This window comes from Aptenodytes forsteri, unplaced genomic scaffold, assembly GCF_000699145.1.
Source record: "Aptenodytes forsteri isolate BGI_AS27 unplaced genomic scaffold, ASM69914v1 Scaffold72, whole genome shotgun sequence".
Classification (NCBI taxonomy): domain Eukaryota; kingdom Metazoa; phylum Chordata; class Aves; order Sphenisciformes; family Spheniscidae; genus Aptenodytes; species Aptenodytes forsteri.
The window spans coordinates 3049978-3064921 of record NW_008796193.1 but is presented as its reverse complement, the minus strand read 5'-3'; the positions used below and the strand labels follow the sequence as shown (position 1 = coordinate 3064921).

The following is a 14944-nucleotide window of genomic DNA, read 5'->3' as shown; positions in this document are numbered from 1 at the left end:
CATTAAACTTACAATATTTCTTTGAACAGGGCATTTTATTCCATAGTTTTTGTACTTCTAGTAGGAGAGTGGACTTGCAAAGTGACTGCTGGGTGTACCTTAACATCATGCACATTTGCACCCTCAAATGTCTTTCATATGTTCCCAAGACACCAAAAAAAAGTTATATCATTTAAATATGTGAACTCTGGCCAATACTTCATTAAACTTACAATATTTCTTTTGCTTACATTTTAATTACTGCTGATTACATTTGTTTGGGGGTTTTTTTGTAGTTACTTACACATTTTTGTTTGTATTTCTCTTGACTAATTTTATTCATTCATACCAAAATAGCGTCTGAAATCAGAATAGCCTTCTTGGCAGGGAGACATTAGATATTTGAGAAGGACGTATGACAGCTATCAAAATCCTCAGAAATATATGAGGAATATAAGAAAAATGCATGACAATTTTCTATTTTTTTATTAATAGAACATAAAGCTTTCATACATAAGAGGGCAAAAGCTACTCCTAAGCACCCACCACGGGCTAAAGACACCTCCTCCTCTTTCCCAGCAGCTCATCAGATAAAAGCTGGATTACTGAAGGTGGTGCTTCAGTCTGAGTTTAGCGGCAAAATCAAGCAGTTGCAGCAGAAAGGCCACTCATTCTTCACAGCTGACTAACGGCTCTTCTTGTTGGGGGCTCTAGGCCTAGTCTGGATCCAGCTTATGACCGAGAGAGACACTGGAAAAACAACTCGGAATATTCCATCTTTAATTCTTCAGTGAAGTGGAACTTCTGAAGGTTCCAACCTAGAATCTTTCCAGCCCGTTGACACCCTAACCTCAATATCTGGAGAGCTGTAATCATGCTTTTTAAGTGGCTCCCTGCCAGTCCACTTACTTAAAAGCTGCCTGAGGGCAGACGTAGGCTGGCTCCTTCTGCCTGGACTCCGGCCTTTCTCCCCTCGCTCTTGCTGGTCATCTGTTCAGTTGAAGCTGGGGAAGTTGCTGCCGAGTTCATTGCTGGCTGCCGTAAGTAGGCTTAATGAGTCTGATCACATGCACTTCAGAGATGTTGCTAGAAGTTTTTAAGGAGGTAATATTTTAGGGATATCATGAGAATTATTAAGCTGGTTTCCTACACAGAAATAAATACTAGTCTGCTCTTACACTCATCATTGTACTGCTCCAGAATATTCACTGTTAAATGTAGCATGCAGGATATGGAAGCTTATTACTTTTCTTTCCCATTTGAATTTGAGACACTATAAAAATATGCTCATCCTCTGTGACATATTCAGTGTGCTGAATGAAAGATTTTCTGCTTTGGAAAGATATGTAAAAAGACAAGTAAGATCTACCTTTCCCGAGTGCCTCAAATTTTTGCTGATTTTTTTTTAGTAAAAAAGAAGCAGATTTGCTCTTAAATTTTATAGTTGTTAGCACTATTTATTACCATCATAAGATTATGAGAAAATTAAATGAATGGCAATACACTGTTTGGAAAAGAGACATGGGTCTGGAAGGGGCCACTTGTGTGGGTTTTTTTCCCTTTTTTTCCCCAAACTGTATATAATGTACAAAAATACCTAGGTAGCTCTCCGTGTACCTGTTTTGCATTCTTCAAAGAGGAAAATCAGCAAGCTGGGAAAGCAAATATCGCCCAACAAAAATGATTTGCCAAAAATGCTGTTAAGCATGTCATCTTTTAGCTAGTTGAAGAGATTCGGTTTTAAAAAATCTTTTTTTCCAAGGCTGGCAGAGTGTGAAACTGTCTTTAGTAGTTGGGACTGCTGTTAATATTTTTTAGTTTTTCTATATGATAATCAAGGTGGTATAAGCAAAAGTTTTTTTACTAAACTTTTTCATGTTATATATCAGAACTGTAGTTATAGAAAGCGTGATGGGGAAGAGGAGCAATGCAGGTTTTTCTGAAATAAGGCCAGAGTAATGTTTAGTGTATCATTAAAGAAAAAAATCCTGTAATACTTTAATGTGTTTGGTAAATTCTGTTGGGACATAGACCTTATAGAAAGGATGTGCATTTTGCCATGCCCTGATCATATGTTTTCAAAAATAGGAACTGCCCATGCTTTCTAGAGATATGTTTGATTTTTAGCAATCCAAAAATTCCAGCACTAAGCGTGGTTCAGAACCTAGTAACGACCATGCTGTGCGTACATCGTCATCACAGTAATCAAGCACACCGTATGGTGAGAGCCTACATGGCCCAACTCCACTATTATCCATCCTGGGCCAGCCTGTGGTCAGGTCCTGGAACAATGAGGATGGTCCCACTAGTGCTGTCAGCGCTGCTCCTATTTACTGTGTTTTAGGTGGTGTGGAAGGGGGAGGAGAGCCAGGTCAAGAAGGCTGGAAGTTAGCAGTTGGCAAAGAAATTGATTCCTGGCTCTGAGAAGGATTTTTGGATGCCAGTGGAGAACTGACTTGGATGGAACGAAGTGTCTGGGAACAAGAGCTGTTGAGTAGAATTGAAATTGGATGAGAAGTCAAAAGCCTGAGTAACGCAAGGGAAGGGAGAGAGTTAAGAGGTGAAGAGTTGCAGACAATTCATATTGCATCATGCTAAACTCTATTTTGAGTCTTTAATAATTTTTAGCATAGACTTTATCAGAGAAAGCAAGTTAATTAACCGTTACATAGAAACACTTGGAGAATTTTGAATGTGTTTTGTTTTTTTTTTTTTTTCTTTTTTGAAACTGTCGGTTTTATTGATGTAAAATGAACTTAAAGCATCCATACCCATCTGATCTTGAATATGTTTCCAAGTTCCTTGGTCCTGGACCTGTTTCATCTCCCACCACTGTTTACAGTATGCTTTTATATACCTTACTGCAAGCGATGTTTCTTAAAGACTTGTCTTCCAACCAAAGAGGACTGAAGGATAATATTGCTCTGAACTTAATTCTGCCAAGTTACGTTCTGTCATCAAAGTGGAGTGATGTAGAGCTACCACCTTGGACAATTTCTTCCGTGCTGTAGGAAATCCTAGAACAGGTGGGCCGTTTGGGTCATTGGATGCTTTAGTCCCCTTGTGGAAGTTGCAGAGTGGGAGAACCTGGATCAAAGATCTTACGTTAAATTCGTTGAATAATTTAGGTGGGGAGAGACCTTACAAGGTCACCTAGTCCTACTCTTTATTCAGAGCAGGATTGACTTCAGAGTTAGATCAGGTTTCTCAGGGGTTGTCCAGTAAAATGTTGAGTACCTCCAAGGTTGGAGATGTCAAAACTCCTATGGACAAACTGTTCCAGTTCCTCACTGTAAAGCATTTTTTTTTTCTTAATTCCAGTCAGAGCTTCCCTTGCTGCGACTTGTGACTGTTGCTTCTTTTCCTTTTGCTGTGCACCTTCCTTCCCTTTTCCCTTGTATTGGAGGGCTGAGCCTGGACACAGTATTCCAGGAAGCAGCCTCCTGAGGGTCAAATACGGGGGAATAATCACCTCCCTTGAATTGCTGGCTACGCTCTTGTTCCTATCGTACAGATGTGCTAATTTCACTTGGTTGTGGGCCTGTTGCTGTTGTTATAGTTTCTGATAGCATTCATGTTTATTTCTCTTACAAGACTTGGATTGGGAATCGAAGACGGAAATATCGTTTAATGGGGATTGAGGTCCCACCCCCTAGAGGAGGTCCTGCTGATTTCTCTGATCAATCTGAATTTGTTTCTAAATCAGCACTTAATCCAGGAGAGGAAACTGCTACTGAAGTGGGGGATGATAATGATAGGAATGATGAAGTATCAATCTGCTTATCTGAAGGAAGCTCACAAGGTATTTGAAAATGCAGTTACTACTGTGCATATATTTTAATTTTGTGCAGTGTGCATGCTTTGGATTCTCTGTTGTACACGTTCAAAAATGTCTGAAAGAGTGTCTAACAGTCGCAAGTTATCTACCTTGGCCATACTGAAGGTACTGTTCGGTCTCTTTCTTCTGCCTGTCTCTATATGAATTTTGTTGGGTTTGTTATCACAAAGCTTGCAGAAACCTTTTGTTGTAAGACCTCTGTTTCTGCCAGATTCACCAGAAGTTAAATGACAAGTTCACAATTTGCTGGTGCAACTGGGAGATAGACAGACAGTACAAATGTCTAGGTCTCGCTTCCCTAGGAAGCCAGGTTTTAAAAAATGCTCTCTGGTAACCGGCCAGTTCTACGCAGCCAGCTTGAATATCCATTCCTGTTTGCCTGAATCACACCAACAATTCCCGTCCAAGCAAGCACTAATGCGTGCGAACCTGCTCACTTTGAGCTGACCAGGGCTATGTACTTACAGTTTTCCTGATATTAAACTCACGCTGATGAGATATGTTCAGAAGATATATTAGCTCAGACTTGGTCTTGAACTAAAAGACCTTCACAGTATGTCAAAGCGTAGCAGAACTTCTGCCATTAAGCTGTCTGCGGTGTGTATATGGTCTCTGACAAGCAAATACAAACCAACAGAAAAGATCAAAGTCAGTAGCAGGGGGCTACTCGGAGAGCCTCAGAACTGCACGTACGGGGTGCCTGTGTGTTCTCAGTAAATTGCACGATCTTGAGTGATAAGTGTCTGTCTGTGAGCGAGCGGCTGTGTGGTGCTTAGTTGCCGACTGGGGTTAAACCACGACAGTGTCTCAAACTTAATTCCCTTTTACTCCACCTCCCAGAACCGCATGACCACATTAAATGGATCCCTCCCTTTCCCTCTTGCACGTTAGTACTCTGGGCCTAGGGCAGATGAACTGCTGCTCGGCACAGTCACTAGCTTCACAAGCTCAACTAATTGCTCCCAGTGCTTCTGATTAGAAGAGATCAATAAAGCCTTTGCTCTCTAAACTAAAAGAAGGTCTGATCTCGTGCATGCTATTGCAGCTTAATGTGTCAGACCTGATCTTGTCATTTTGTCTGAACAATTTAAAGGAAAGAACTAGGAAAATGGAGAACTGCTGGGAATGAATTTGTGATAGCTTTGTCGTATTCTACTGTAAAGAGAGTAAGATGATAAAGAAATGGGTCAAGTGATTGAAAGCCAAGTGAGATGCAGAATCTAAGAGTCCTTGATTTGCCTGCGGTGTGGAAGGAGCTGATTTAGTCAGATCTGCTTGAAAGAAAATGGTGACAGGGGAAGAGTCTGAGTTCTCTGTAGCTTAAAGTGAGGAATAACACCACATTTATTGAACAAGGCTTTCATAAAACAGGATAAGGCTGTAAGTCTATGAGTAGATTATTAGAGTCAAAACTTAAGGAAGAGAAAGAAAACTATAGGATTTCCACAGCGTCTAGGAATCCCACTTTCATTCCTTTATTCTACCACAAGAATTATTTCTATTCATTTCTCCAGTTCAAAGGAGTAGGTTTCACTGCTGCAGCTCAGCTTATTGTGAACTTCCTTGAAAGTATTTCCACCGATAATCACGTGTACTATTCAGTCACAGATATGTGATTGTTTTAATGTTTGAGAAGTATAACTTTTGGTCCCAATTTATTAAAAAACAAACAAACAAAACAAAAAACCACTCTCAAAGACAGGAGAAAGATATTTTTAGTCACCTAATTAGAATGAAAGTGTTGATGGCACTTGCTTTTAAAATGTAGTGTGTAAATATTCAAAAAAAAAAAAAAAAGCTGTACTCTGATGCCAAATTAAGCATTAAAGTTCTCATAATGCCTTACCTTTTTTAAACTTATGTTAATTGAATCTATACTTTGTGTAAATGAACACAGCTCTGTGGAGGCCATTATAGCTGTGCCAGTTTATATTAGCTGAGGATGAATATTTAAAGAGTTGAAAGTGCTGTAGGGAGTTGCTTCGTTCGACTGTTGAATCCAAGTGGTGGCTGTCAGGGTTACCGAGTGGCTGGTGCTTTAGACTGCTTCAGAGTCCCTGAGGTACATCTTCAATGACCTTCGCTGCTCTGAGTCCAACGATGGGGTCGTATACTGCTCCCTGCTTTACGGTTCGCCCGTTTGGACCCATTTGCTTTTGCTGCTAGCAGAAATTTTCCTCTGAAGTTGTGGCCAGCGGCAGATTAAATTTATTTGAAACAGCTTCAAATAAAATTTGTTCAATTTAGAGATATTTTACTGGTAGAAAAGTTATTTAAAACAATAATTGTCTCTGTATTGTCTGGCCTAGATATTATCCTCTCTTTGCAACTGTCGGTAATCTCCGGTTAAATCCTGTTACCCCTGTGTTTGTGTGGAAGTGATACACCCCTGCATCATCATCTGCCCTCTCCTTCAGTATCCCACATGAACATCTGCTGCCCGTGCGCTCACCATGCCCCCTTTCCTCTTTAGGTGCGATAGCTGGACTGTTTGACCCTTTTACTGCAAGCTCTGCCCTCAGCAGAACTGTGTAATTTTACTAGCTCTCGGAAGCAGTGTATTTCCAATTAATAGCCTAGCTGTTAATGACATCGTTTGCGTTTTTTATCATAGCTGTCTTGCCTCTGTGTTTTGGTTTATTTTCTGATTTGCTGTTTCTGTCAACCATTTTCTTCTTGATAGTATATTAAATGTGGAGAATTAAAGTAAATCTGAGAAACATACTTAATCATAGGGATGGCTATGCTTATCTTCCTTGTTTTTTCACGTTGGCCATAGTCAGGACTGATAGAATTATCTAGTGCTTGTGGCTGAAATTTAAGGATAAGATTTGCTCTGTTTTCAAGTGTGTACTTTGCTCATACATAAGGGAGCAGCTTAGATTCACTAGGAATAAACATCTGCCATACAAGAATGAAATAATCTGCTTGATCAGTTTTTGTTTCAAAACTAGTCAGTGCCTGCAAGGAGGAGGTGGGATTCTGGTATGTACCCTATAATTTCAGGGCATGCAGGATTTTTCATATATTAATTTATTTTAATAAATAAAGAAAAAGTTCTGGGCACCTCTGATGTGAAACTCTTTATCACCTTTGAGTATTCCAACCTGAACCTAAAAATAGGAAGTTTTTGGTACGTTGCAAGAGAGTAACCAGTAGTTTTCCTGTTGTTTCAAGTAGTGATTGGCATGACTTTGCCCTGAAATACTTGTGATATGATGTCTTATTAAAAAAAGACGTACAGTATTTTTTATGAATAGACACTGATAACATGACTTTGCTTTTGTATCTAGCAGATGTGACATATTTAGTGGTAAAGATTATTAATGATCCTTCAGCATAAAATTTGAATGAAATCTGAAAAACTAATTTATTTCTGCAGAAGAGGCAAATGAAGCTCTTCAAAATGAAGAAATCGGTCACAAAGATGATGACCAGAATCCAGTGTCTACTGATAATGTGGTATGTATACCTTTCCTTTTCCACTGATGTGACCTCCTTAATTGCTAATGTTGAGGTTGTTGTCCAACGCTAGTGTTTTTCACTAGGTGAAAACTTCAGTCGAGTGTGCTAAGAGTCCTTCCTAGTTGGTTGAGCACTAAAAGAAACTGTACGAAAAGTACTAAAACATAGAGCTATGCACATTCAGTAGAAATTGAATTATATGGCTTTTTCTGTATCATAACAATCCGGTGTTCTTTTTCTGGAGTGCAAAGCACAACGCTTGGGTAGTGCTCTATAAGTACCTAGTACAGTAAAACAGTAAGAATAAAAACCCCAGAATAATAATTGAAAATGGTTTTCTGTAGCTTTAAGAAAGTCAGATATCTCTAGTGCTTCCCCTCCCTAGCTAACCTTGAATATGTGAGATCAGACTGGGGTGGGTATGTGCTCTTCATTCCCACGCCCTTGACAGGGTATTATTTAGATGTTTCTTGTTTTCTCACTTGCATTCACATTGAGTCAAACACAGTTGTTCTTGCTGTTTTTAATTGACTGCAGTGAGACAAGGAAGGACAGACAGAGGGAGGAGTCATGGCAAATAATGCAATACATCCCCTTTGTTTAGCCTGCCTTCTCTCAAATTAGAAGAAAGGAGAGGAGGAAGAGGAGAGAAGACCCCAAGTGGTAGGGTAATTTTTATCTTAAAAGTTATCTGCAGAATGAACAGGTGATGGTTCCAGTCCCCAGCTGCGCTCTTATTGCAGTCAGAGATTAAACGACAATAGCTCAGAACACGGCGAGAACATTTGTGTTACATTAATCACACAGAACCCGAAGTGGGAAAGCGAACAGGAGATTCCCTTCCCTCTACAGACATACAGAGGAGAGAACATTTTCTTTCTTTTGTTAATACATGATTATCTTTTGCGTAAACTGAAATCCCACGGCTGTATTTTCTGTGGTTGCCTGAATAGAAACAGCTGCCTTTTTCCTTTCTGTTTACCTTAATGGCCTGCTGTGACCTCAGATATAATCACTCTTGAGTTTCAGGCTGATGCGTTTACCATGGAGATGCAGAACGTAAAATGACAAAGGTAAAAGGTTTGCAAAGATGACGCCCGAGAGACTCCGTTCTCCAGTCTACCTGAACCCCAGCATTACGTGATTTGATATAATAAGAGGGAGGAAAAAGACTAGTTTTTTCATACTCTGTTTTGAAAACACTGTCACAAAATTTTTAAAGTATATGCAGTTAAAATTGGACTAACATACATTGGACTTGCATGAGAGACTTTTTTTTTTATCTGAATTCTAATCTGTTCTTTCCCCACTATCTTAAAATGTATAATTATAAGATAGTGTGAATGTTTTGCATTTATTTACAGACTCTTTCCTCAAGCTGCATCTAAAACCAAAAATATTTGAATCACAGTGTTACTCAGGGTATGATATAGCAGCAGACCTTTGTGACAATAAGCCTTTGCAATGTTATCACTTCAGCTGGGTTGTCAGACGCTGAAGCACAGAAAATGTGGTTTACCCTCCCTACCTTCAACACATACTTGTGAGCTTGGTGGGTACTACTAGTGAGAGACTGTTAACCTCTCTCAAAGGCTTTCTCCTTGGTGATTAGAAGGAAATTTCTGACGACTGGTCTGCAGGCAGACAGAAGAGACACACATACGCTGCAGAGAAGGAACCTCCTCTGATATAACACCTCAAGAACTAACCGTTAAAGTGTATTGTGTCAGTGTGGGCCCTTGCCTACATTGTATTGAACGGTATACTAAAAAATATTGTAAAATTTCTTTAACTTATTATATACAGTCTCATAAATGTTTACAACTGTCAAAACAATGAAAAATAGTAAAAAACCCCAAACCCCTCTTCTTACAGTGCCACCGCTTGCCTCTCAAAAATACGGTGAAATTTATAGTTTCATCTGGGCAGTCATCCTTCTGAGTTCTTGTTGAAAAATGCCATTCTTATCACTATCTAATTCAAATTCTTTCTATCTGTTTGAGATCTAGCTTAGCTGTGGATAAAAACTAAAATCTCATAGGTGCACTAAAAATGTGTACATTTTGTGTTTTCTCCTGTTGAAATAACCTTTTAACGTAATTCTCTTACATAAGAAGGTTTTCTGTTGGGAAGAAAAACAGAACATGCAAGTGGTAAATAATGTAAAAGTGAATCTTTTAAAACTTGAGATACGATTGGAATGTATTTCTAAGTTCTAAACAGCAGTTCTAAGCTTGGCCTTTAACATTGTACTTTAGGTATCTTTAGAAACCCAATAGAAAAAGCTCCCAAGAATTTTTGTGAATTAAGTGCAAATGTCCATGTGTATGTATTTGGAACTGTCCTTTGTATCAACATTCTCTACTGTTTAGGGCATTTGACTTGCACTATGGCCAAAGAAGGCCAATGGAGACCTCTTCTTTTTTTTTAGGCAAGAAGTAGGTCAGTTAGGACTTGCCTGTCACTCATCATAATGTCTGTTTCGCTCCAGAGGAATAAACTTTCACAACCTTCTTCGCCCTGCAGGAGGTCTTCAACGAAAGGCTTACAGAATAAAACACAGGCTTTTGCAGGCTGTAATGAGATATAGTATGCAACTTAATGCCAAAAGCATGGTGACATATAGCTCCTCCTCTGTAAACAGCCTGAGTCACCGTGGCAGCAGCTCTGAGTACGGACACTTTCAGTTTGGATTCTTCCTGGATCTTGTGGCTGAGGTGCATGATTGCCACCTAATGGGGGCTCCACAATTCAGAATTTCTCATGAGCAAGCGAAAGGTCCTGTTACCTTCATCCTTTCATGGCAGTTTGAGATACAGATTGCTGTTTGCTTATCTGATCTACGCATCCGAACATTTGGAATGAACCATTTATTTCTGTTTCAGAAAATAGAAATTATAGATGATGAAGAAAGTGATATGATAAGTAATTCTGAAGTGGATCAAATGAGTTCTCTTTTGGATTATAAGGTGAGTAATTAGACTATGATATGTTAAGCGGGATAGTCCTTCTCAGAATGTTCAGATGGGCCTATCTGGAAGGAATTCAGCGAAGGCACGTGGGAGCCTGGGGCTCCTGCTCTTATCGTGGTACTGCGCATCATCCCCTCAGTCACGTCTCTTCATCCCGTTTACAGCCAGATTACCCGTATTTCAACCCAGAGGGAGGCAGGAAAAATCCCATTTCTGCAGAGCAGTTACATTACTCTAGCTGTAGCCATCTGTAGCTCCCACCACGTGTCCCAAAACAAAGCAATTTATTTAGCCTCTAAACCAAAACTTGTGCGAGAATTGTTCTTTGGAGTATTACGGCACACTTTTACATGCAGCGTGACGCTGCCAGCTCTGGAAAGGGACGTAACAGCTGGAATCCTCTAATAAAATGGGGCGATCTGAGAAGTCGTCATTCTCGCAATGTAGTGCAGAACATGTCTCGAAGCAGTAGTTGTGGGAGGGAGGAAAAGCAGTTGGATACCTGACAGCCACTGTCTTCTGCCAGATGGTAAAGGTTATGCGTGTGTTACCGCTCTCGTAAGAGTTGCCACAGTTCTGCGTTGTATATTGAGCATGTTTTTACGTATGTGGCTGATTTTTTTTACTTAGAAAACAGGTATGTTTTACTAATGATAATCAATTACCAAAATAATAAATAGATCATCTTTTCAGAACAAAAATTACTCCTTCAAGCAGTGTTTTCGTGGTAAGGGCGGTGGAGAATGAATATGGAGAGGGAATGACCTTTTCTTAATGTCACCTGTCACCATAGTGAAAGGCTTCTTGTGACAGCATGCCCTACAGAACCTTGTTTGTTGTTTGACTTTAGTGATTAGTCCTTGTGCCTATGTGTTTTCTGCATAAATCTGAATTCCCCCTTTGGCTGGGCAAAATCCATTGCTAAATAAGCAACTTCTAAGTTTCCATCTGAAAGAAATGCATTCAGCTAATTTGCTTATGAAAGCCTCAGAATCGCAGCCCAGATATTTCTCTCCCGTTCTCAGAGCTGTTATAACCTGAAACAGTATGGTGAGCAATGTTTTGACTGAAGAAATGTGAATTTTCTGGGAAAAAAAACGCAAAACAAGAACCATTTTTAAAGGCTTCTTACAAACCTTCCAGTTCATCGCGTAGTTCCACCTTTTCATATCAACTAAAGTTGAATTACAGCCAAATGTAAGCATGAATATCAGAGCATAGTTCTACGTTATTAAAAAAAAATATTAATCATTAAAACAAAATGCCAGCTTATACGTTCACTATTGAAATTTGCTTATGTAATTGTTTGCTGCCACCAAAACCAGCCATCGAGGAACATTCTGTGTGCAAAACTGCCAACCTAATTAATCATATGGTTGCATAAGCAATGGGGGGAGTTTCTTGCCATGAGTTATCTGTGAACCTGAATGCTTACTGTCTGTGTGTACTGTGCATTGCTAACAATTTCTGTGTGCGTATTTTTTTCATTATTATCTTACGGAGGATGTACGTTTGGTGCTAGTGTGCAGACACCTTTTGCAAAAATGCACAATGACTTTGATCTTGAAAAGCGAACTGTTTATTTAGGTTACATGATCTTTGCAAAGGTAAATAACCAGAGAAAATTAATTTTAGCTGTACACCTATCAACAGATTTAGTGTTTTGATCATGCATACCAGTCAGTTGGTAAGTTTGAAGGAGAGGAGATATTTGGAATAAGCTGAAGTACTTATCAAATCTGAATTTTTAATTAAGAAGTTTGTTATTTTTATATTAAGTGATTTGCAAGTATAGTAACATGTATTTGTGCAAAGGTTGGAAAAATGCCTTTTTAGCCAAAGCATGCGCGTTATTGGTATTTCTCCGTTTTGTAAATACTTTCCTATTTATTCTGTAACCCGAGAGATCTTGGGGAGGTTGGTGAGCTGACACTCCATGATAGATGTCAAACTTGGCTGCACTAGAGGATGCTGTATTTTAATTTGTGGTAGCTTTGAGGAATTTTCAAGTCGTTCTCCCTGGTCTTTGTGTCAAGTCTCCTGCTGTAATAATGGAATTCAGTTGCTGTCTCTTCTCACAGTCAGCCTGCCTCTTCATGATCACTTCTAGGAAGAGACCTGGGCTTTGGGGTTTTTTTTATTTTAAAATGGAATTAGCGGACATCCTTATAAAAGAAGAAGCAGTGCTTCTTTAAAAGGTTCATGTAAACTTTGGCCCAAGTCATTAATGCTTCAGTGCTAGTCAGTAATTCTGAAATGCCTTGTCTGCACGTAACATGGTTGGCTATCACACGTCTCTTGTGGAGGACAATGAGAAATGAAATGGCGTACGCGTTTGCAGGTTCAGTGTGACACTACTGCTCGTTCACCAGAAACTTCTATTTGAATCCAAAGTCTACGTGCGTTGCTCTGTAATTCTATAATTTAGAACTTTTGGCTGTACTTAATACTGGTTTTGGCAGGAACCGTAATAAACACATTTTCACGCATTTTCACTAAAAACATTTAGTTTTAACACAGGTATGTTTAGGTGTCATTAAAAAGATGCAGTACTGTTTATTATTTCCAGAACTTTATGTAATTTCCCCCCCCCAGAATGAAGAAGTCAGATTCATTGAGAATGAGTTGGAGAATCACAAACAGAAGTATTTCGAACTACAGACATTTACTCGGAGTTTGATACTTGCTATTAAATCAGATGATAAAGAACAGCAGCAGGTAAGTCTTGAAGTAGGTTTTAACAACGGAGGGTGTTTGTCATTTCGTGTTCTGCCACTCCCTTGGTTTGATTCCGTAGTGCCCAGAGGCTCAAATTATGATGAAGGCAGTGTTGTGCTGAACATCTTACAGACAAAGAAAAGCTGAACTTTAAACAAAAGAAAGATCTTGCAATCTACACAAGCAATGACATAGACGAAGCAGTGTGACTTTTACAAAGGGAGAACCAGTGCACCAGGGTACACTGAGGGACTGGGATTTGTCTGTTGTGAGATCCAAGATGTGAGATCTAGGAAAAAAAGCCAGGCTGCTTCAGTTTTACTGCACCGCATTTAATACATAGCACTTCTTTTAATGCTTGGTTGGATCATGTCTTGTATGAGTAATGTTCTGTGCTTTACTTAGGAAGAGATTTTGGTGCTTTTATTTTTTTTTCCTTTTGCCTTTACAATCTGCAGTTTTTCAGGTGTTAAAACAGAAACTGTAACTTGCAAGAAAAAAACTTAGAACACTTCTACATCCAAAATAAATTTGTTTACCGTAATTTTTTCATAAAACCATGTGAACTGAATATAAAGAGAAGTAAACTTGAAATCTTTGAGATAAATCAGTAAATCACCGTAACAGTTACAATCTTGTATGCAGCATCTAGTTCTGTCACCTGCTTGATCACAGTATAGCATGGTTATATATGTTCTAAAGCTTTTGCATGTTAAAAATAGATTAATAAAATAAATGAGTATAAATAATACGGTTTTGTCCAGTTTGGAAAAAAAAATTGTTTTGACCTGTTTCCACAATAACTGAAGTAACTTCTGGGATTGTTGTTATAAGGTACGTCATCTTACAGCAATGGTTTTTCTTTCAGTGTCTAGCAATACTGATGTTTTTTTTTAACCCATCCAATATCAACACTGACCGAAAAGCTCGACAAAGTTTTTTCACTGCATGTTTAACAGACATTTAATGCTGACACAAAACACATACCTGATATTGTATTGTGATATCTTCTACTCACAGGCACTGCTCTCAGACTTACCTCCTGAACTAGAAGAAATGGATTTCAATCATGCATCCCCAGAGCCTGATGATACCTCATTCAGCTTGTCGTCTTTATCAGAGAAAAATGCCTCAGACAGTTTGTGATTTATTTTTTTTTTAATTGACAAAAAAGAAACCCCACGTAACGTGTAGGTTTCAAGAGAACAGCATTTTGCTATCCAGTGTTCTTCAGTCCAAAAAAGAAAGCCCAAGGTGCAGTAGACCTTCCTGAAGGATGACTGTAGTATGTCATGGCTACAGTCTGCAGTGTCAAGAAATGTCAAATGTTGGTTTTGGTAAATGAAAGAACTGTGTGAGGAAAGGTTTCACTTTTAGCAGTTTGGCCTTGATTAGGATAACTTCTGACTTTCCAGAATAACTCTTGCTCTGTAGCAAAGTGTTTCTGAGCAGGGATCCAAGAATGGAAAACACATGTCCTGTTGTACAGACAGCTAATTCTTCAGAGTTGCTTGCTCACCAGTCCTGTTTATTATTTTTTTCCCCATTTTTACTCAGGTAGGTGGACTAAAAATTGGGGATCCAAATAGAATAACGGGCTTTTTATGAGTTGTGCTTGAACCCTTTTGAAAATCTGACATTAAACTAAAGTGTTTTCATTATGTGACTTCAGATTGTTGAATCTTCCATTTTCTGACCAAAATGGCTGAAAAAACTTCGAAAGGCTAACTGAAAAATTTGAATTATCGTCAATAAATTATTAATGTAAAGAAGCAGTCATAAGTGTTGTAACAGATTAGATGGATATGGGAAACCTGATAGCTGCAGAATGCGACTTTCTGATATTCTCACAGTAGCAATGGGATTAGATGTTTACACTACTATTTAGGGTTTTATGAATGTAGTTACAGTTTTTATTTGTCGTAGTTACAGTTTTTATTTGTCAAAGTCTGAATGCTGAAGTTCTGTTCAT

At 38.8% G+C, this 14944-nt stretch overlaps 1 protein-coding gene across 2 annotated transcripts in view; it reads left to right on the top strand.

Annotated features, from left to right (window-relative positions):
* The window catches only part of HDX (highly divergent homeobox), a 40227-nt gene extending 25486 nt beyond the window's left edge, over positions 1–14741 (top strand). For both annotated transcript variants that reach the window (XM_009288013.2, XM_009288012.1), the window contains 5 exons: positions 3574–3781; positions 7200–7279; positions 10168–10251; positions 12850–12972; positions 13993–14741. In XM_009288013.2, the coding sequence (XP_009286288.2) occupies positions 3574–3781; positions 7200–7279; positions 10168–10251; positions 12850–12972; positions 13993–14118 (621 nt within the window). In that variant the 3' untranslated portion in view covers positions 14119–14741. The remainder of the gene's footprint in view (positions 1–3573; positions 3782–7199; positions 7280–10167; positions 10252–12849; positions 12973–13992) is intronic.
* Positions 14742–14944: the final 203 nt, after the last annotated feature.